Here is a 22,700-nt window from a genome sequence, read left to right as displayed (position 1 = left end):
CCGATTTCCCAACCAGTAATGTAACATCAGGCATGAATTCCGATACTAATTCACACATCTCAGTTTTATACTCCACCTCACAACTCAATAACCCGAATATTGAAACCCCCGATGAATTTGCCGACTCTGAACCATCTCCATCCAATAATTTTCACACCAACCCCTCAATTTTTTCCCAACCCCCTTTTCAACCAATGCTACCAAATAACCCTGTCCCCACCAATTCTACAGCCTCTTATGCTTCCCAAGTCACTCCAACCTATTCTTCATATCATTCAGACCGATCATCCAATTCCCCAGATACCCCCCAAATCTCCCCAGAACTAGATAATTTTATTACATTACAACAACAACCCTACCACCTTGACACCCCCACCATAAACCAAATTTCATCCACAATAGATTCATCCAACCCTCCTACCCCTACACCCTCTTCAATTTATACCGAATCATTAGCACCATCATCCACATCTACTGAATCTTCACTCAGCACTAATAGAGCTTACCGCACTTTTAAAAGAAAGTTCCCCAACCATCCTTTCCCAGCAAAACCAGGAACAGCCCGTGGATATATAAATCACCCAACTCACACTAATACAAAAGAATTTTTAGCTATCACCTTACCCTCATTTCCACAATACACCTTAAACACCCTCACGACACTAACGAAACACGTAACTTTGTAGACGAACACGTTTTAATGCCTACCCTTCCTTGGACCTCATATTATCATTTTACTAATCCCCTTTGCTTACCTTTATCTAACACTCACATCGATATAGAAAGAAATAAGGACATGCTATATCGACTCACTACACCACTAACACCTAGACAATTTACTTACATCGGATATAAAAAATCACTAAAAACATACACTGCACCCCGAGCTAACGAATATACGCTAGAATATTACGATCATAACATCATCAGAACTAACCAAGATCAATTCTTAGACGACGACCGCTTCGCTAACCCACAAATCACAGAAAAATTTTTCATTAAAACACCATATGTTTTTACACTCAATATATTTGATCGCAAATTTGACCACATCATCTCAGAAGCACTAACAGACACGCAAGTCTACGAAAGTTTTAAAGAACGCTTCCAAACATTTTCACTAACCTTTCATTTCCTTGCACCACATGAAAGAGATCTGCACTGCTCACACGATATTATGTTGCGCACTAAACAAACACACATATACATACTATCGTTTTATTCAAAATCACTTCGACCTACACACTCCCTCTAGACAACCACACCACCGTTTTCAATTCATCAATTCCAAATACACCTCACCATTCTTTCTTAACTTCACATATTGCATTAAAGATACTAACCTTCATGGTATTCTTCGAAATTATGATCCCATAACCCAAATGTATATTTTTTGTCCCATCACCAAGACCTTCAACGCAGAAGAATCCCGACCCTTCCTTCTCCCACACGAATTTGTTCAACCTATAGAAATCCCCATTTTAGAATTCATCCACAACACTAAATTCAATCACAAATTATATAATCTAATCCAAAACACACCTTATGAGTTTGCAGTTGGCACTGAAGAACTAACCACCATTAAAGCACTTCAATTGCTTTGGCCACTGCTTCAAACTAAAAATATCATCCGCATCTTAGCTAAATTACTAACAACTTCAGATCTCATCCACGACATCTTCCCCCACGGTTTCTTCCCCGACGACTAACAGGTAAATATGAATTATATATATATTATTAACTAATTAAATTAAAATTAGAAACTAACCATTCTTTATTCATGTCTTCTTTAGAATTTTAGCCTTCATCCAACGATCATCTGAAAAATTCACAAAAGAAAATAAAAATTGAAAACTTCTTCATACTGTTAAAAACTCTATTAATTTTTTTGCACCAAACAATTAAATAAAAATAATACCAATGCAGTAATTTAATTTATAAATTTTTTCCCAAATGCAGTAAATCTAATAATGATGAAAATTTATAACTTAATTTTCCCCAACAACTAGCAGTAAATTTGCATTTCTATGTAATAAATTGATAAAACGAAAATGCAGTAGTAACCTTTTGATATTTCCATTCATTCGCACAAAAATTCTATCCACCATTCATTCGCACAAAAATTCTATCCACACTCGCACAGCTCGCCCACGAAGAATTGTTTAAATAATGAATTTCAGTTTCAAGCTTTCACACTCAACAACTCTAACACACGATAACAAGTTTCAAACTTTCCTTTAACCCGGTTGGAAAGGAATTATATACTAAACAACACTAACCAAGCAGCTTACTAAACACCACAAATCATAGAATAACAGCATGACTAAGAAAAGGAAACCAACGGTACCCAAACCGGATTAACCCAGTTTAAAACTGGATAATTTATTCTTTTGAAGACTATTATAAAGTCTAAGAAAGAAATAATAAAACACAAAAAAGTCGAAAGACAAACCCATACCACAAACAATTTGATTTTTGAAAAAAGGACACAACCAACAAAACATAAGAAAAACCACAACAAACCCAACATAAAACGTTGTCACATAACAGGACCCCTCACAAAAACCGCATACAATCATACTCCCACTCCTGGCCTAACCCACCAGAAGAGGACGTCCTGAGCATGCTCTATAGCCGGCCTAACCCACCGTGCTACATCCACGCTTTGTGACCACACTCCTATTTTTAATAAGAGCTACTCAAGGGTGAGTAACTCTTCAAAATAACCGAACTAAAACAAAAAGCTTTTGTGAAAACAACTAACCAAAATCATAATTAAAACACCAAACTAATAAAAATTTTATAAAATGTAAAATTATACCTTGCAGTATATAGATCAGCATACAACACCAAAGACGAACATCCAAAGACAAGATGACCCCACTACACTCGAAAAAGAATGGCCAACCACAATCAATATGCCGCCCACAATCACAACTCAAAGGATTTAGAGTACGACTTGACTTCGCAGAAAAGGACTTCATTGAACTAGAACAATGACCACCTCGATGTTCAAGTATACGTACAGATCCGAGTAACCAGGCATCCCCTCCACGCACAATCTCCACGCCATTCCCAGACAAGGTCAAACACAAAAGAAGTTCTACATGAAACGGAAAAACCTGTCATAGCCAACCATTCTGAAATCAGATTTGAGTTTGTTGCGAAAACCCAGTCGTTTTCTTGAGAAGACACAACGATTGAATCTGGGACTTCTCTAATAAGAAAACCCAGAAGAAATAAGATGTTCGCCAAATACCAACGTCCATCATCCATCCTTTGAATTGCAGAAAGACTATTCTAAAAAACTCTGTAAAACCCGGATGGGTGGAACCTGATCTAAACTACATTTTATGATTGGATAAATTAGATATTTTACCACTGTAAAGTATTTAATATTAACCAATCATGATCCATCTAACTAACAACCCACTTATTTGTAAGTGCTGAAATTACTTGTAATTTCAGCACCAGAGAGATTTGAATTTAACTTAGAAATTAGTTGACTCTCCAAGAAGACTTCAGCAGCCGCAATAAACCAGTATACCCTAGATCTATTGAGCCTAGCAGAGACTAGTTAAACAACCTGAGACTAGATAGTATAAGAGTAAGATTAGGATCGGTATTAGACTAAGAAGTTGCACGAATCTATCCGGCCGAAAATAAGATAGCGTGACGAGCAGACGGTGTACCCTATCCGAAATTACTCTATGAGTTATACACTTCGGTCCTAACTCATCAGGGTCGGATTTAGGATAGGAGCCGATACATAACTAAGTTTGATGGAGGGAGAGCACGGGCCAAAAAAAGCAAAAAAGCAACGGGCTCAGAAAACAAACGACCGGATTGTCAGGGTTGCCTAAGATTCCCATTTTTGATTATAGTTACTTTAAGTAGAAAAAACCTGATTAAAAGAAGGTATGAGGGACGAGAAAATTAACGAAAGAGGGCCACTGCGCGCACCATAAAACCAAAATTAGCCGTCTTAAACAGGTGCGGTGAGGATCTAGGATTCTCCTAGTCTTAAGTAGGGGCGACGGGGGATTTTCAAAAAAAATTTTAAAAATTTTGTCGACTTTTTTTAAGTCAACCAAATTCATTTTCTGTGGCCTTTTAAATTAGTCTAAAGACTAATTCGACCAAATTTTAAGGGCCGCAATTTTAAGGCAAATATTTGAACAATAACAGGCCGAAAAAGGTGCGTGCTTCCACTCAAATCAATATATATATATATATATCCTTTAGAAAAAATTTAGGGTCAGTCATTTAAAAATGGATATCTCAAAATAGTACAAAGGGGGGACCCTTTGGGTCGGAAGGAGTCGAGTCTCCCGAACCCCCACTTCCAAATCCGCTACTGGTCTTAACCTTAATCTATGATGTTTCAGTGGCCTGCTTGTTCATAGGGGCTTGCATCATGGCTCTCATCTATACAGACACAACACGCAATTTTACCTACGAAAATTTAGATCCGTTGAAAAGCCCCAACTTGCAGCGCTTTATTTTCGCTTTGGTTGATGAATTCTACCAAAATCATACATTTTATCAATTTCGTTACGGAGTTAAATTAAACTGGCCATTCACCATGGCTTGGGTTTCGGTCGGATGCTCAATCGTCTGCTTGATCATCCTGGGAATATGTGCATGTTTGTGTAGAGAGAATGAATTTGTGGAGCCACATCAATCTCTAGCGATACCTTAAAAGATAATGCTCAGCCTTAATAGCATCCAAATTGTGCAATGAACCGAATCTCGCACGAGTCCTCTTCAAATTAAAAATGCATAGCTACAATATTATTTAAACTATGCAAATAAAATCACCTAATTTGACAAAAATTGTTACAAAAATAATGATCTACAACTTTGGCAAAAATTGCTATTTTTAATTTTGTATCCAAAACAAAAGATGATTCTAAAAAACATGCTTTTCAAAATGTTGTCACTATTTCCTAAAAACTCATGTAAAAACAGTCTGAATCGGGGATTGGAGCGGAATCTAGCATTTGCAGGGATGGGTAGAGTTTTTCTATCATCCAGACTTTTCTAAGTCAATCAAACTGACTTTATAACCTCTCTTGGCGCTGTGAAAAACAATAACTTAGAAGGTTAAATTTTCAAGCAGTACAAAAACAGATTTTTGAGCGGAAAAAAGTTCTGGAGCTTGGTAGGCGCAAAAATGGCTATCATTCTTACAGATCAAAAACTTTCAAGTATAGAAAATTAGGGCCACGGTAGGCGTGGTACAGCTGACTGTGCTATTACTTCTTTCGCAAACTGCATCATTAAAACACTTTTTCAGTCTCTCAGATGAAAATTTTGATAGATTTTAAGAAACGGCAAATAACCAAAACTTTATAGTAAATTGGAGTGGCGGCAAAAATCAAGTGATATCATCCTAAATCCAAACTCCTTGAAATGGAACTAGAAAGGAAATTCATATCCGAACAAACTTAGTTTAGATAAAAACAAGGTTTCTGTGTATCAGGGCAAAATCCTGAAAATTTTGACTGCCCTCTATAGTCGATCACAAGCTTTTTAGCTGAAAAACTTCGATAAAATATTCAATAATTGAGAAAGTTTTAAGTATTTAAATTAATGCCCCTCAAGCTATGTTAAGAACCAAATGGTACATTTTGCGTTGGGTAAAGTATTAATCAGAGAAAATTACTGGCTTCAGTTCAGTTTCTAAGGATTTAATTTCAACGAAACGCTCTGATTGAAAGAGTTATATCGCGCATTGATTATCCAATTTGACTTCTACTTTTCAAAGCAGACCCTAATTCAATCCACTAAGTTTGAAAAAAATGATAACAGCTAAAGAATCTTTTCACATTTTAGCTCTAAATAACAACATTTTTGAATGCTATAAAAATCCCGTGAAAAACTTTGGTATAAATTTTGAAAATCGACTGAATGAAAAAAAAGACTAAGCATAAATAATCCGCACTTTCTTCGAACGTCAGAACAAGAGTTGACAAAGAACACAAGCGGAGCAAAAAAATTGTGTTTTCATGCTCAAACATAAACACTAAATTAAGTTTGGTATAATCAAATGAATACAAACATTACTTATATCTTTTTTAAGACAAAATAAGTCATTTTTCCGTTAATGAGTCCCAATTGATTTTTTCGATCAGAAAAACTTAAGCTGAAAACGTTCAATAAAGTTTTCTACGCTCCTGCTTATGAACTGCAGCTGGAAAAACTGGAAAAACGATTTTTATCTCGAATAAAAACTTAAAACTTGTTTGTTTCAAATAACTAAATGACTGAAAACATATAGTCTTTAATAGAATTTTCTACTCTCATGCTTATGACTGCAGCTGACAAAAACTGGAAAGCGGTTTTATCTCGAATAAAAAGTGAAAACTAAATGATTTTTGGAAACGAAACCAAACTGATTTTGTTTTGTTTAAAGGGAAATTGATTGAGGTAGCAACACGTCGCGCTTTCGCACGTTTCAGCCGGCTTTCTCACGTTTCAGGCGAATTAGGATAGTTTCAGGCGGCTAACGGATGACTACTCAATTGCAATTTTTCATGAAAAGACCATGTTGGCTGCCCAATTTTTCAATGGTCAAAAATAAGCTTTGAAAGCTTATATTTTTTTATAATCTCTGTGCCATCTTTTTTATAATCTATATAATCTAAAATATAAAACTTTTTTTATCTATATAAATTAATATAGAAAAAGTTCAATGGCTCAAAACTGAAATTTTTCGAGGTTGCGAGTCTGCAAAAAATGTTGCGAGACTCAACATTTTCACACAGAGGCGAAGCCGCGTTTCGCAAACACTTGCGAGATCACGACCAAAAAGCAGCTTTATCAGGTGAAGTAAGAAAAAAAATAAACCTCGAATTAGCAAAAACTCGGCTACATAGTGGATTAAATATGCGACCTACTGCAGTCAAGATATTTTGAGTCGCACGCACTATCCACTCAGCCACGCAAGCTGAACAATCGACAAACACTAGTCACGAATATAGCAGCTACTGTGGCACCAACTACAAATAGACTCAATTGTGCATGTAATAACTTGGAATATAACAAACTGAAGGCATCCACACTAGCTTTGCATGTAACAAATCGCAAAGCCACATTATGTATAAATCATGCGTTTCAAAAAAATGTGAGATTCATTGAGTTAGAAATTTTCTGAAATCGAGTTTTCATTATTGCTATTTTGTTTGAAACAAATGTTGTTCATGCTAATAAACTCGCTTTGCAAGATAAAGAAGGGTTCTTATAAACAAATGGGTTCGTTGTAAATTATCGATAAAAAGTCAAACTATCCAGACCACTCATTAATTTTGCTTTTGCCCCAAGATTTCAATATTCCAGGAGCAATTTTTTATTTCTAAATTTTTGTATAAGCGAAAGCAGGTAGGCTTAAAAACATTGAGCACTATCGATGATCATGGTATACCGTTCTGAAGCTGATTGATTGTTACGTTTGTTTTTGATGGCAGAAATCTAGTTCTTAGAACTGCTGTCAATCATGGTTGATCTTTATCGAAACACTTTTAAATATTTCAAAACTTCAAGGCAACAATGTGATCTCTTTCACCAATAAATCGAAAATCAATCATCCTCCTAACTAAAAAGGAAAATTAATAGGACTCTCTTGATTTTTTGGTGATGTTTTCTTGGGCAGTTTTGACTACGTCAAAACTTGTGAAGTTAAGTGTTGTTTCTGCACTTCACTAATGAGCCCAACATTCATTTTAACGGGGAAAAGTCTAGTACTTGTTGCGATACCTTCGAGTATCGCTAAAAAGACCAGATTTTGCTTGCGCAGTGATTTCATACTGCTGTTCAACAGAGGAGTTTACAATAAAGCACGCCCCAAACTCTAACTCACTGCTTTCAAACAATTGGAAGAAAATTCAGTTTTAGATTACTCTTAGGAAACTTTTTGACTATAAACTCTAATAAATAATGTGATTGAGCGTACGGAACGAGATTTTTTTAAAATCCATAATCCAGCGCCCGAAGTGCTCGACTGATTCGACTTTTTTGAATTTTTGAGTCAAACGGGGTCCGTTTTCGACCTGACCAGACATTGTTTGACTTTACCGGACATTTTTCGACTTTAATCGAGTTTGTCCGACTTTACCCGACGTTGTCCGACTTAACGGAAAATGCTCAATTTTGTTCGAAAATTTACATTTTAACCTTTCTTGTTCAGTTTTAGCACCCGGATTGAGGTCACGGTTAACAGATCGCTGTAGCTATCTACCGATCACGTTGATTAACGCAAAAATGTCTTCTAATTTATTCATTTCAAAGAATGCGCGCTATATATACTGCTGAAGAAAACTGTTTATACCGAATAGCTATTTTATCCCGTTGATAGCGTACAGTTTTAATCAAAAGTAATTAGATCAAATTACCTTGCTCTGGAAGTCAATTTCTGAAAAAAAAACGCTTTTCCCCCTAAATCGATTGGGGGGGGGGGGGGGGGGGGGTGATTGTACAGTTGATCCAAAATCATTAGCAAGCGCATTCAATTCCAGTAAGCCATACCCAATTTTAGAGCTCTTTCAAGACATCCTGACCCATTAACATTTGTTCGTTTATGTTGCAGTGATACTGAGAACTAAAGACACTTATTCTTTTGTAATAAGAAGTCAATGCCACCTTTCATTTTTGTTGTCGGATTGCAGAGTTTGCGATCCACTTGGAAAATGAGATTTGACTGCTGCAGTCAAATTATAACTCACTAGCAAATCATTGATCTACTAAAATGCAAACGTCGGGGTGCACGGGGGATTTTGTTTTCATGGACAGTTTAGTTTTTCTAGAAATTGTTTAAGGCTCAAACAAAAAGCACTCGCATCCAAGTTTAGGCGTAAGTAATCGATTATAACGGATTATTATGATGATTTTTTGACAATTATAATTACCAAAATTAGGTCTTTAAAGGATTTATAATTGATTATAATCGTGATATTTTCCAAGAGATTATAATCTCTTATAATTGATTATGGTTCTTACTAAAAACCCTTAAAATCAATTATAATCGATTATAATGGATTATAATCTCTTATTTTGCCGAAATTTTTCAAATTCGAATTATATCTTATGGGTTGTTATTTTTGTATCAATAAGAAAATCTCTAAAAGAGAGATCTTTTGAACACTTTGGTTCATCTGAAAACAAAGTTTTACCACGAAACAAAAGTTTCATAGAGATCCTTTCATATGAGTGAAAAGGTTCTCGCGGTAGATAAAACATAAATTTTCCGAATCAATCTTGAAACTAAATCAATTTGCTGATGTTTTGGTGTTTAAAAAAGCTTAAAATATGCATCACAAAACAACTCTAATGGGGAAGAAATGAAACAAAAACTTATAAATTTGAATTAATTGGAAAACTTCAAAAATATTTATCTCATTTTTCATAGGAACCAACGTCCACAAAAAGCATAAAATATAAGCAATTTAGATGAAACTTCGAAGACAAAAATGGACAAACAAAAGGGATTATAATCAATTATAATCGATTATAATGGATTTTTGTGCAAAACTATTGAAATAGAAATTTGAATAAAAATAATGGATTATAATCAATTATAATCGATTATAATTGTATCGAAAAACAGACGAATAATTAATCGATTATAATGGATTATAATTAGTTACAATTTGATTTTAAAAAGAAATTATAATCGATTATTAATTGATTAAAATCGGTTGTTTCTATTTTAGTGAGACTGGTACTAAAATCGTAATATAATCGATTATTAACGCTTGAAACTGGATGCGGGCAAGTTCAGTTTCGGTTAATAGGTAAATTTTATTCCGCTGAGAAATCTGAAAATTAAAATCCATTTTTGGAATATCAAATCATACCAGTTTTTGTTTCATTTTAACTTTCGTTCCAAAGAAGCGTAATTTGCCTTAATTTTACTAAATGGATTCGAATTGAACTTTAAAAAATAATAATTTGAACGTAAAATTTATTGAAGACTTGTTTTTGGAAAAAAACTAATAAACACCACGACCCAAACAAATAAATTAATAAAACGCAAATCATCTCAAACTGCAAAGCTCGAACAGAGAATTGAATCATGTATGCAAACTTGATATCAAAAAGTTATCTTGAGCAAAGGAAAGTTCTATTCCGGCTAACCTTTGACGCTAATACTTCTAACTTTTGGATTCACTTGAATTGGATTCACTTTCGCTTTTCTGAGAACTAAAAGTTATATTCCGCGCACCCATGCATGGGGAGGGTAAGGTAGGGTCAGTAGCGGCTGTATAAACAGCGCGTCGGGTCCACCACTTGAAAGCAGACTTTCTGGACCCTAATATTTATATTCGTTACTTCTAATCAGATGCGAAGCTGCACTTCGCAAGCAGGCAAAAAGTAGCTCAAAAAAGGTTTAAAAAGAGAAGTAAAAAAAATACGAAAACTTTCGTCAAACACTAGTGACCAAAATAGCAGATACAACAGATGCTAAATGATTGCCAGTGCTATGCCAGCAAAATCGCCACTGAATGAGCAATATTATTTGCGAGTTGGGTTGAAAAAGTGGACTTCGTAATATGACACTACAATCGCTAGCTTGATTGTGTATACAAAAAGTGGTAACTATCTACATTAAATTAATTGCGATATAATGGAACAAATTTTTTAAGCATTCGCTTGTATAATTGCAAGTACCAGAGGTCAACAAACAACTTTATCGATTATCAGCAATCAAGAATACAATTCATAAATACAGTCATCAGGCATCAATAATTAGTTCCAACCTTTAAGTAAAAATCTTCCGACAATCAAGTTTAAAATAAACTCAAATCCCGGTATAAAAAATTTCTAATTTCTTCCTGCTTCAATTTTTCAGCCTTTCATTTCAAAAATGCTATCTTAAGCAAAAATTTAAGCATAGCAGGGGTTTTAACTTGCCATGCTTGACTGAAAATCATTTCAAGCTATTTACTGATTTCCTTTTAACCTAGTCGGTTCAGTTTAATTTACTTCGTTTGAGGTATTCTCATGCGAAAGCTTTCTCAGGTGCATTTTTAAGATTCTCTTCAATGGCTTCCAGAACTTTCAGAGCTGCCATTGGGATTCTGGTGCCTGGGCCAAATACTGCAGCACAGCCTGCTTTCATGAGAAAGTCGTAATCTTGAGGCGGTATTACTCCCCCACAAACTATGACAACATCGCCCCTGCCCGCCTTTCGAAGCTCATCTGCTAGCTGAGGAATCAAAGTCCTGAATAAAATTCATCTCAAGCCAATTTTTAAACTACTCTCAGTTTATGATGATATGTTTATGAGAAGCTGGCCAATATGTACTTCTTTAAAAAAAAAGATATTTACAACTTTTTTTGAAACTGCACAAGATTATTTATGGTTTTCAGATACATAGGAGTTATTCAATTACACGCAGAAAAAGAACCCGTTACCGTCTAAAACGATTTGTTTAGGCAACGTGTGAGGCGGAACTACTTACTTGTGTCCCGCGGCTTGACTGGACACGCCCACGCAGTGAACATCAGCATCCACCACCTGCATGGCCACCTCTGCTGGAGTCTGGAACAGGGGACCCACGTCCACATCATATCCCAGGTCAGCAAACCCAGTCGCAATCACCTGCAGAGTTAAGAGGAGCGGAGAATATTGAGATATCATTAGAGCAATTCCATTCCATCAACAAGGGAATGAATGACAAATGTGCACGCTGTTCATCTGTTAATTACAGCTGCCCCCCAAACAAACGCCGACGATAGCATGCACCAATTTCTTCGTTGTAGCTTATCGACAGGACAATTGTTTATGCAAATGAAAACCCATAAATACATTTTTCAAAAATCTGCCAAACAATTCTGTAACAATTCAATATCACATGATTTAACAGAATATATTTTTAAAGCTTATCGAATGACCAGATCTATGCATGTAAACTGCTATTTTAAACAAATTAGTAGATCGCTCAAAAAAACTTTTCCTAGGAATTACTTTTGCCGAATTTTTAAGCCTACACTCACCTTTCCCCCTCTGTCATGTCCGTCCTGGCCCATCTTTGCCACCAAAATTCGAGGCCTCCTTCCCTCTTTCTCCGCAAACTCATCAATACGACTCATTACAGCACTTATCTCATCTTCATATCCAAATTCTGTTTTATACGCTCCAGAGACCAGTCTGTCTGCCGCTTGGTGTCGACCGAACACTGATTCCATTGCATTGGATATCTCTCCTAATGTTGCTCTCAACTTAGCTGCTTTTACGCATGCTTTGAGTAAATTGGCTCCTGATTTACAAGCTTCTGTTATTTCGTTTAGCGCTTCCATACACGCTTCACTGTCTCTCTCGGCTTTGATTTTGTCCAGTTTCTCAATCTGCGATGACCTTTAGCATACAGACCAAGTCAAATTAACTTTGAATAATTTGAGACCTAACGAACGCCACTACCGAGCTAGCTGAAGTTGAACTTTTCAAAAACTACTTGCCACAATTTAGAAAGTAACTAAAGCTCAGACTCCCATTATAAAAAAAACTTTTGAGAACTAAGACCGATCAAGGTAACTTGAAGTACTAAACCCCACCTTACACATTCAGACAAAACTCTTAAATCCAAGGATATTTTGATATTGGCACGTTTTTTGATGAGTGTAACTCAAGAAAAAACTGGGTCAATAGTTTACATTTTTTTATTCCGCTGAAAAATCTGTTAATCCATTCGAAGCAAAGGTCACTCACGTTTCTTCTCGCCATTTGCTTCTCGGAGTTAAAGAAAGCGATTTTCCTTCCTTTCAGCAGAAGAATTTGATTTTGTTTGACTTTAAAAGATCAAAATAGAATAAAAATTTGAAGGAAATAAAGTTGATTGAAATTAAACAAATCAAAAGTCAAACCGCAAAAAAACTTCAAATTTGAAAGTGATCAAATTTAAGACTTTTCCAGAAAACACCGCGCGACCTGAATAAAAGTCTTCATTTCGAAAAAGTTTTCACGTAATGGCAAAAAAACCAAAGCAATTCAAAATTTTCAACATAGAGGTAAAGCTGCGCTTCGCCAACACTAGCGAGAAAACGACCAAAAGCAGTTCTATTAGATGAAATAAGAAAAATTAGAATAAATTAAATTTAAAAAACTCCAATAGACATTATCAATGACATTTTAATTTAATTTCATAGTCAATAAATTTTGTCTCCCTAGCACCAACTAAGCCACGAATTTAAAAAAAACTTTCTCTGTGTGTCAGATTCAAACCATTATGAGCGGTAAACACTAGCCACAAATAAAGCCGAACAGATTGTATGAACTTCCAATGCTACAAATTGTGACAAAAGATAAACTGGAACAAAAAATTTTGCAAAAAGCAAGATAGAAATGAAAAAAAAAAAAGATAACTGAAAAAAATACGTCAGTTGGACTGATCAAAAGACTTTTTTGATATAATACCCAATTACGCCGACATAATTCAAGCCCGAAATTAAAAAGCTTTGGCATAAAAATTTGTGGATAAGAATATGTACTGGGTAAAAATCAGTCGTTGTAGCTTTGGTATACAGTGCTGATTTGAATAAACCGGACAAAACGAACAAAATTCAAACGCGTTTTTCTAAAATTGGGTTAAGATTAGACGAAACGCGAGGAGAACAAAATTTGCTTAAATTTGCATCAGAGTAAATATGGTGCAATTTTTTCTCCGAAATTCTCAACCAAAATTTTACTTTGGCTTTTTTAATTAATCAAGAATTACGCTGAACTATCACCGATTTATATCACAAGAAGCCTCTCCCACATTCCAACAATTTTCTACAACAATTAAATCTCCAAAAACCTGTATAAGAGGAAAGATTTTCGCTTGATAGTCAAGAAATGTGATTTTTACTACATAAAACCCAAAATTTGTTCAAAAACAAATTTTAAGCGAATTGCGCAAATTTTTTGGAGATTTAACCTTACTACAACTTTGTTGGGATGAGTAAGAGTCTTCATGCGATATAGTTTTCTTATCTATTAAATAAATAGTTTCAGTGTAGGTCTTGATTAATTAAAAAAAAAAGCCAAAATGACCCATTTTTGGGGTAAAATTTTGGTTGAGTATTTCAGAGAAAAAATTAATATTTATTCTCGTGAAATTCTAAGCAACTTTTGTTCTGTTCACTTTTTGTCTAATCTCAACCCAATTTGAGAAAAACGCGTTTGAGAAATTAAGTTTTGCACGTTTTGTCCGATAAATTTAAATCAGTACTGTACTACTAAGGTAGGTAAGACAACGGATGAGAAAGCAGCAGTGGAGAAAAATAATTTAGAAAAGTTGTTAACCGAGTAGAAAGTCTAGTTCCCGATTATTAAACAGTTGCAATTGTCCCCATTATTAAACAGTTGCAATCGTAAGTCAAACCAGATTAAATCTGCGAAAAGTTAGCAACGAACAAGCTCACTGGCTTTTTGTGACTTAGATATTGAGCATCTGATTCAGAAATAATTTTTGGTTGTACCTGACTTTGGTGTTGTCTATCTGGAGTATCTCTATGCTCTGTTCGTCCTCCAGTTTGTACTTGTTCACTCCTACTATAGTCTCTTGTCCTGAATCTATCCTCGCCTGTCTCTTGGCTGCCGCTTCTTCAATGCGCAATTTCGGCATACCTTAAAATAATAGTACACAATTCTCGCAAGCTGGCTCGTGTAAACAAAGAAAAACAAACAACAGTTTTGAAGAAAAACATCATCGTACAATAGGAGCGGATCTAGGATTTTCTTGAGGGGGCGGATTTTTAAAAAATAGAAAATATTGTCGGCCTTTTGCTGGTCAATCAAATAAATTTTCTGAGCTCTCCCGAATCACTATGAAGACCCGATTTTGAGCACATTCACTGCAATTAGTTTTTCAGAAAACGCAGGCCAAATAGTCGCTTTTGGGAATTTTTTGGAAAAAGTAGACAAAAATCCTGTTTTTCGCGTTTTTGGGCGCGCGCGTACTCCAAAATTAGTATCTGTTGGCACCACAAGGCGCCTTGCATAAAAATTTTAGGGTCGGTCAGCTAAATTGGATGTCTAAAAATAGTTCCAAAGAGGGACCCTCTGGGTCGAAACCCTGAGAGGCAGGGGGCGTCCCAACCCCTAAACCTACCCCTGCCTACATCTCTTGAATTTCAAGAAGCTTTCGTGGCTGACACAATTAAAGATCATTGTATCAATGGGTAACTTTGGGCCGGGAAATCTTAAATTTATAAAGTTGAAAGTAGAAGTCGAGCACGTTTTTCAGACAATAGCTTTTTTGTTTACCGAGAGCACAGTTGGTGAAGTAAGCTTACAAAAAACAGTCCAAGCGCCAAATTTTGAAGCTTTTCCAAAAAAAAAAACAACACGACCCAAATAAAAATTCACTTAGTTCAATAACACTTAAAAACAAAATATGTATCAGGATTCCAAAAAATCTCCTAACTCATCTGATTATTTTAGTTCCGACTTTTGAAAAAAATGCATAATATTTATGCTTTGGGTGATTTTTTAATCAGTCAAATTTCCACATTTTGACAAAACCGGCTTTTTCTAAACCATCCGAAAGATATTGTTGCCCTAGGCTCAAACTAAACACAGAGGCACAGTTGCACTTCTCAAACAAAAACGAGAAAACGGCGAACTGTAGCTCTGCAAAGATAAACAAGAATTGATAAAAATAAGCCTTCAATAATAAAGTTAACTATAATAATAAATTTGAAATAATAACGCAAGCGTAAAAGGCCGAATTGTGTATAAATTACAAAAATTTAGCGAATTAGATTGAATTGGAAAATTTCTGGAATGTAGTTGTTTAATTGTACTGTTGCATGAAAAAAAATAGCTTTTTCCGTTTTATTTAATGAATTAAATGCATCAACTAAGTTACCTTATTACGGATCGAATATGAATGCACACGCTATTAAACTACCCGAGCAGTCTGCTTCAAAAGTGCCACCAAAAGTAGTACTAATATTTGCGACTTAGGTTGGAAAAAAGAACAAAGATGCATTGTACTAAAACACTACGCTGCGCGTTCGTGAAAAGATATTTTATCTGTGATCAATTGGGCTAAATAACATGCTATTTTTTTGTTCTATTAAAAAGTAAGCCGCCAAATAAATCCTTCCAAATTGAACTTCGGCAAACAATTTGCTCCTATTGTTAAGTTACCACACGCAAAAAAAAATCAGTTCTTTGGCTTGTTTATAGGCGGAGGGGGTATAAAGTTTACAAAAAACATATGAAAAAAATCTTCTTTGTTCCGAATATATTTTTAGAACTACTTTTAAAATTAAAAAGCTCGCGATGGACGACAGAAGGCAGAACATTCAACGGCAGGCGGAAAATTCAACGATTTTCTCTGATACACTGCTCATTACCTGCGTACATCATCGAGTTGCATGAGTGCAATTGGACCCTTCATTTTTTTCTCCAGGAAGTCAGCTGAAACTCTATGAGAACCGAGATCGTTTAAGCGTCGTTTCAAGGCGATACAAAGTCTGAGCAATTTAAAACTTGAAATCCCAGAGTTTAATTTAAGATTTTCTCAGCGTACCTATTTGAAGCTCTTGGCGCACGTACAACAGCCATCTAATTATCACCATCATGCTAGGCATATGAAAGTGTTTCTTTAAGAGGTAATTTTTAGTAAACTTCAACTTGGAGCCATAAAGTGAAATATAGCTATCAAATGCAACTATGCATGAAAGCATTATACTACGTCATAGGAGAGGGGCAACTGATAGATTCCAACTGACAAGATTTTCCATCGTATCGCTGATACGAAGTTATCGGCTGATATCCGACAAAGTTTGCGATCACATGCACACAACGGGTATCGAGCCACTTTTTCCTGTTGTTTTTCTTCCATCCTTCCGTTGAGCTTTCAGCAATTCCAAAGACGAAAACAAACTGTGCGATTTTGTTTTTGGTACAACCTCTCCCATAGAAAAATAGAAAGCTCTTTGGATTTCATAACAATTTTTGGTTGACACTTTTTTTCAATTAATTAACTTAATTAGATAAAGCATGAATCAATGGATAAACTTTGCTTCCTGTTTGCTGTTCGATAGTGGACTTTGACCTTCTTTTAATACAAGAAAAGAACTAAAATTGAAAACAAACAAAAAAAACAAACCGCAAAAAAATCAAAATTGTTCCTGAATAAAAAAAATATCAAGACGTATCTAGGTAAACATAGTTATCAGAGAAGTTGGAAAACAAGAAAACCAAAAAAAAGTTGAGTTTTTTAAACATTTTCATCTTTTGAGTTTCAAAGAAACATCGTATATCATTGAAGATCTTTTAATTTCAAATACTGCTTATGAGTGGCCTTTTTTCGTTAATAAGTAATTTTTTATTGCGTTGGAAATTCAGAAAAACAAATTCCAGTGGTTTACGTTTTTGTGACCTTTTCAATTTTGCAGTAGGATAGTGGAGTTTGTCTTCCTTTTCACAAAGGAAATGAACTGAAGTTAAAAAGAATCAAACGTCAAATAGCGAAAAACCAAAATTGAGCGTAAACAAATGTTATGACTTTTTTCTGAAAAAATAACACCAAGACCTATATAAGTCTTCACTGCATGCATTACTTTAAAAAACACAGAATCTACCGGCCACAAAACTGCTATCAGCCATCAGACACTTGGAAAAAAGTCAATAAACACAAGGAAACAGAAAAAAAAACCGACTTATTCTTTTTTGAATAACTTCAACTTTCGAATTTCAAAGTTAAAATATCAGGGTTTAACCTATAAATTTCAAGACGATTCTATTATTAATATTTTTTTTTGAGAAAATTAACTCAATTTGAGAAAACTGGATCAAATGGTAAAGTTTTTAGTCCGTTGGGAAATATGCAAACGAAAGCCCACCTTCGTAATTAGAAGCCGTTCACGTTTTTGCGCGCCATTTGCACATTCGTGTTTAAAGAGTGCAATTGACCTAACATTTAGCAAATGGACTTCAATTGAACTCTTAAGTGTATTCATAAACGCAATAATATGTATGAATGCACGTCTGTAGTTACTAGAGCATTTTAAGACTTTTCTTAAAATAAACACCAAGACCTATATACGAATCTTCACTAGGTTCATCGACTCTTACAAGAAATTTAAGCGCCAAGTCGACGTTCAAAAAGTTTCATAAGGTGAATAAGATGAAAAACTGCCTCGACCCCAACGAGTTTTCCTTGAGGTACCTTAAGTTAAGCAAAACACCCCACGCTATAACCCTTGTTGGGGATTGGGGTGGTTTAAACAATTTAAATTTTTATTGGTTCATATACACTGCTCATTCTCGGTTAATTTATACTGGAAATAAGTTCTAAGCTCCATGATTATTTTCTCACCTGACGCCACTGCCTTGGACATGCCGCCCATGGCCTCTACTTCCTCAATCACCTCCTTTGCCTTGTTGTAGATATCCTCTGTAAGCTGCTCCACGTAATAAGATCCGCCCAGTGGGTCTGCTACTTTGGTGATACCTGATACAATTAAGGCTCCCAAATCAACAGAAACAAACAACTAGCTGACCTCAGAACGTAATTGATCCAATCTGTCAGCACCTAATCTAAGTACCGTTTGCTTTCCTTTTGAAACCTCACTTCGGTGTACTTTGAAAAGAAATATGGTAATTGAAATCACCACAAATCAGTTAAGGCCCTTTTAAAAAATATACACATTTGCATTTTCACACTTTTTTTTAAATTATTTTGAAGAAAAAAAAATGAGAATGGCCATGGATAACCTGTCTCTTCCTGTAGCATGATCTGCGTGTTCCTCGCGATGCGAGCACTAGTCACAGAAGGAAGAGCCAGTGCTTCGTCGAATGAGTTTGTGTGCAGAGACTGAGTTCCTCCCAGCACTGCAGCCATAGCCTGTCAGAAATACTCTTGATCAACGATTATTTACTTTTAAATTGAAGCAATGACTGTATCAGCTTTTGAACAGAGATCATCAATATTTCTAAGCTCTTATATTATAAATTCATCGGTACCCATGAATTTATAGAAGGCTACGGGAATTAAGCCGACACAAATAAACAGACGGATGATAGTCCGAAAACGCACAAAATAGCAAAAAAAAAGTCCCCCGCCGGATTCTAACCAGAAGCTTATATCTCAAGCAGGTGCGTTACCTCTACGCCAAATGGTTGATTCAGGCTGCTCAAATCGGTCAGAGAAAAAAGTGACCTACCATTTTTAGAGTCTCTGCCTTAAGAAAGGTCGTTAAAATTTTCGAATTTTTGAAAATCCGCCCCTCCTCTCCCCCCCTCCCTCGATAAAATCCTAGATCCACCCTAAAAAAAGTCGTCAAAATTTTCGGAAATTTTTTGAAAATCCGAACCCCCCCCCCCTCGAGAAAATCCTAGATCCTTTTTTAGTCCAATAATCTTATCTGGAAAAACTCTCGACAATTGTTACGATTCCCTTGATATACACAACAGTTTCAACAAAAAGTGACTTAGAAAAAATAAGTGACCAAAAAGTGACCAAAAGTGACCAGTTTGAGCAGCCTCGGTTGATTGAATTTGAATTTACAATTAAATAAATGTATGAGTGAGTCCATAATGCAGGCGGTGAGTCCTGTAAGCAAAGATACTTACGGGGAAAAAAAGTCTAGTACCCAATTGCAGTACCCTTGCTTATCGCAAGGGTAATAATCATACGTGTTTTTACACTTATTGAAGCAATGACAGCTTAATTGGTCCTGTTTAGAAGACACGGACGACTGACCTAACCTCAATGGTTGTGCGGACGATGTTGTTGTATGGATCCTGTTCAGTGAGTGACCATCCGGATGTCTGACAGTGAGTTCTCAACAGAAGACTCTTCTCCGACTGGGGACTGAAGTGTTCTTTGACCAACTCCGCCCACAGTCTCCTGGCTGCTCTCATCTTCGCCACTTCCATGAAGAAATTCATCCCAATTCCCCAAAAGAACGAAAGCCTGAACAAAATTAGACTAAACTTGAAACTACCGACGAACAGGCTATTTGAGCAGACACCATTTGACAAGAATTAGACTAATAAGCATTCTTTTGATCAAGTTTTTTATTAGAGAAGCCTATATTTGCCTAATTCTTTAAATCAAACCAGCAGCGGCATGAATTCCGTCATTAACGATTTTAGCATTAAGCGAGACCTAGTTCCATTCGATTTTCATTGAGCTGTTCGTACGAACTACATTCCATATGATACACTGCATAGATATACATTTTTACGCAAAGGCGAAGAGGAGCTTCGCACACTTTGCCATACATATAAAAATAGCATTGTAAGCTAGCAGACAGAAAAAAAGAGAGCCACTAAAACAAAAAAAAGAGAAAAAATTCGAAAAAACCACAACCAGAAAAATTCAAAAAGATGTCTGAAATGATGCTCTATTTGCGGAAATCACGTACAATAAAACAATAGACGACGTTTAATGAAACTTCAAAAACAATTATCAAGAGGCAGCTGAGCCGGAAAACCTTGGGTAAACTCTCGTAGAACTGAAAACATTGAACTTTAATGTGTATTCTATAATTGTAAGCATTTTAAGCAATCCAGAGGGGACCATAAAAACTACCTTTCCCATGAAACTATAAGAAATTAGTCACTAAGCCGATAAAATATATGCCGAAATCATTTGGTCCCGGTCAAATTCGAACCATCGTCCTTTTCCTTCTCAGGCGAATTCAATACTTCCAGACCAAGTGGCCGAAAAAACTGTCAAATTTGAATTCATCATAAAGAAAGATATCAAGTGAAAGATATCAAGTTGTTAACCCGAAAAAAATTCTATATTCCGATTTGATAACGCTTGCTAATTGCAAGCGTAAAAATTTGTGTCATTATCAATTCAAGTTTTTCTAGAAAGAAGAGAAAACCCTCATGTTGTACCTTGGTGCAAAATTGTCAATGGATAGACCTGCCTTCAGACCTGTCCTACAGTACTCGATTCCATCTGCAATTGTAAATGCCACTTCCAGCACAGCATCGGCGCCAGCCTCTTGCATGTGGTAGCCAGATATGGATATAGAATTAAACTTGGGCATATTCTCTGCTGTGTAAGCTATGATGTCACCTATGATTCGCATCGAAGGTTCCGGAGGGTATATATACGTATTGCGCACCATAAACTCTTTCAAAATGTCATTTTGAATTGTGCCGGACAGTTTCTCCTTTGGAACGCCACCTTCCTCGCCAGCTGCTATGAAGAACGCCAAAACTGGCAGCACAGCGCCATTCATTGTCATAGAAACTGAAATTTTGTCCAATGGGATCCCATCAAAAAGAGCTTTCATGTCTTCGACTGTGTCGACTGCGACTCCCGCCATGCCAACGTCACCGAACACTCGCTCATTATCCGAGTCGTACCCTCTGTGAGTCGCCAAATCGAAAGCCACAGACAAACCCTGCTGACCCGATTTGAGATTATTGCGGTAGAATTTATTACTTTCTTCAACGGTACTGAATCCGGCGTACTGTCTAATAGTCCAGGGTTTGTTGGTGTACATGGTCGGGTAGGGACCCCTAGTATAAGGATACTTTCCAGGAAGTTCACAAGTTTTTTCAGCTCCCGATTCGGCAGTGCCATCATTTGCTGTGTAAAGAGGTTTAACTGTGATGCCTTCAGGCGTATGCCAAAAAAGATTTTCGACTGGCTTTCCTTTCAATTGTTTTTCTGCCAGAGAAACCCATTCTTGGTTCAAACTGCTTCTATCGATACTGGCCACTTTTGAGGTAGAGAAACACTTTTTGGAATAAAAGCTGCCGCAATATCTGCACGCTATCTCCTTGGAAAAAGTCGATAGCTGAGAACTTCTGACTATCATATTGCAATCTAAAAAGCGTTAAGTTATACTTTTCACTGGACTGGACTCAAAAATAGGAAAACGTATAGAAACTCGTGAATAATCTTTAATATCTTCAAATACGCACGGCTGCCGTGCGATACCCATACTATTCTGATATAGTATTCATTTTTTCAAAAAATATCTGAGAAAAACGAAAATGAAAATTTGTTTTCGAAGATATGTTTTTGGGGAATGGCGGGCCTCAGATTTCTGTTTCTTTCACTTTTTTTAAAATTTTAGTGTGAATGTAATTCAAGCACAGCAGTGCGATTTCAAGTATAATTTGATAACATAATTCTATAACATAACTAAAAATTTCACTTTCAAATCGCAGTGCTCTGCTTGCAAATACTTTCAAATACATTGCAAATATTTTCAAATTTCACTTTCAAATACATTGACACCAAATTTTGAATTTCAGTTCAGTTTACAGCGAGTCGCTTACTCGCTTATAAACTGAACTTCAGTTCAGTTATACAGCGAGTCGCTTACTCGCTTATAAACTGAGTCGCTTACTCGCATCTTACTCGCTTATAAAACACTACCTTTAGTCAAATTAGGCCTATATAAGTCTCTTCTTATTCCAATTCTGATATATGGACTTTCATGTACAAATCTTAGCCGAGGAGATCTTGTACGCCTGGAGCGCTTCCAAAAGAAAGTCACAAAATGGACAGTAACAAGCCCGGATACATACTATGTTAACCAGCTGCGAGCACTAAATGTGCTCCCACTACCAATGTACTTACAACTCACGGATCTACTGCTACTCTCTAGCCTTGATGGACGAACTGATGTGTTTCCACATCTATCACAGTGCCCGCAGACAAATCTCAGAACTAAGGACGTCTTCAAGAGTGCCAAAATCAGAACAGAGAATGCGCTAGGGGAGTTCA

At 36.0% G+C, this 22,700-nt stretch overlaps 3 protein-coding genes across 3 annotated transcripts in view; 1 reads left to right on the top strand and 2 right to left on the bottom strand.

The window, feature by feature from the left end:
• The window catches only part of LOC134843553 (nck-associated protein 1-like), a gene marked incomplete in the record, with an annotated part of 279,419 nt that overhangs the window by 96,885 nt on the left and 159,834 nt on the right, over positions 1–22,700 (top strand).
• Positions 1–22,700, bottom strand: part of LOC134843554 (protein disulfide-isomerase A3-like) — a 494,465-nt gene that overhangs the window by 365,475 nt on the left and 106,290 nt on the right. The window lies entirely within an intron of this gene.
• On the bottom strand, positions 10,594–21,788 carry LOC134844197 (probable methylmalonyl-CoA mutase, mitochondrial). Its single transcript, XM_063860765.1, has 8 exons — positions 20,849–21,788; positions 19,706–19,913; positions 18,713–18,842; positions 18,315–18,449; positions 14,461–14,608; positions 11,998–12,358; positions 11,463–11,602; positions 10,594–11,222 (listed from the first exon to the last, which is right to left on the bottom strand). The coding sequence occupies exons 1-8, from the start codon at positions 21,781–21,783 to the stop codon at positions 11,000–11,002; spliced, it is 2,280 nt and encodes a 759-aa protein (XP_063716835.1). The 5' UTR covers positions 21,784–21,788; the 3' UTR covers positions 10,594–10,999.

Source organism: Symsagittifera roscoffensis, chromosome 4 (assembly GCF_963678635.1).
Source record: "Symsagittifera roscoffensis chromosome 4, txSymRosc1.1, whole genome shotgun sequence".
NCBI classification, from domain to species: domain Eukaryota; kingdom Metazoa; phylum Xenacoelomorpha; order Acoela; family Convolutidae; genus Symsagittifera; species Symsagittifera roscoffensis.
This window is presented reverse-complemented; position numbering and strand designations above follow the sequence as displayed.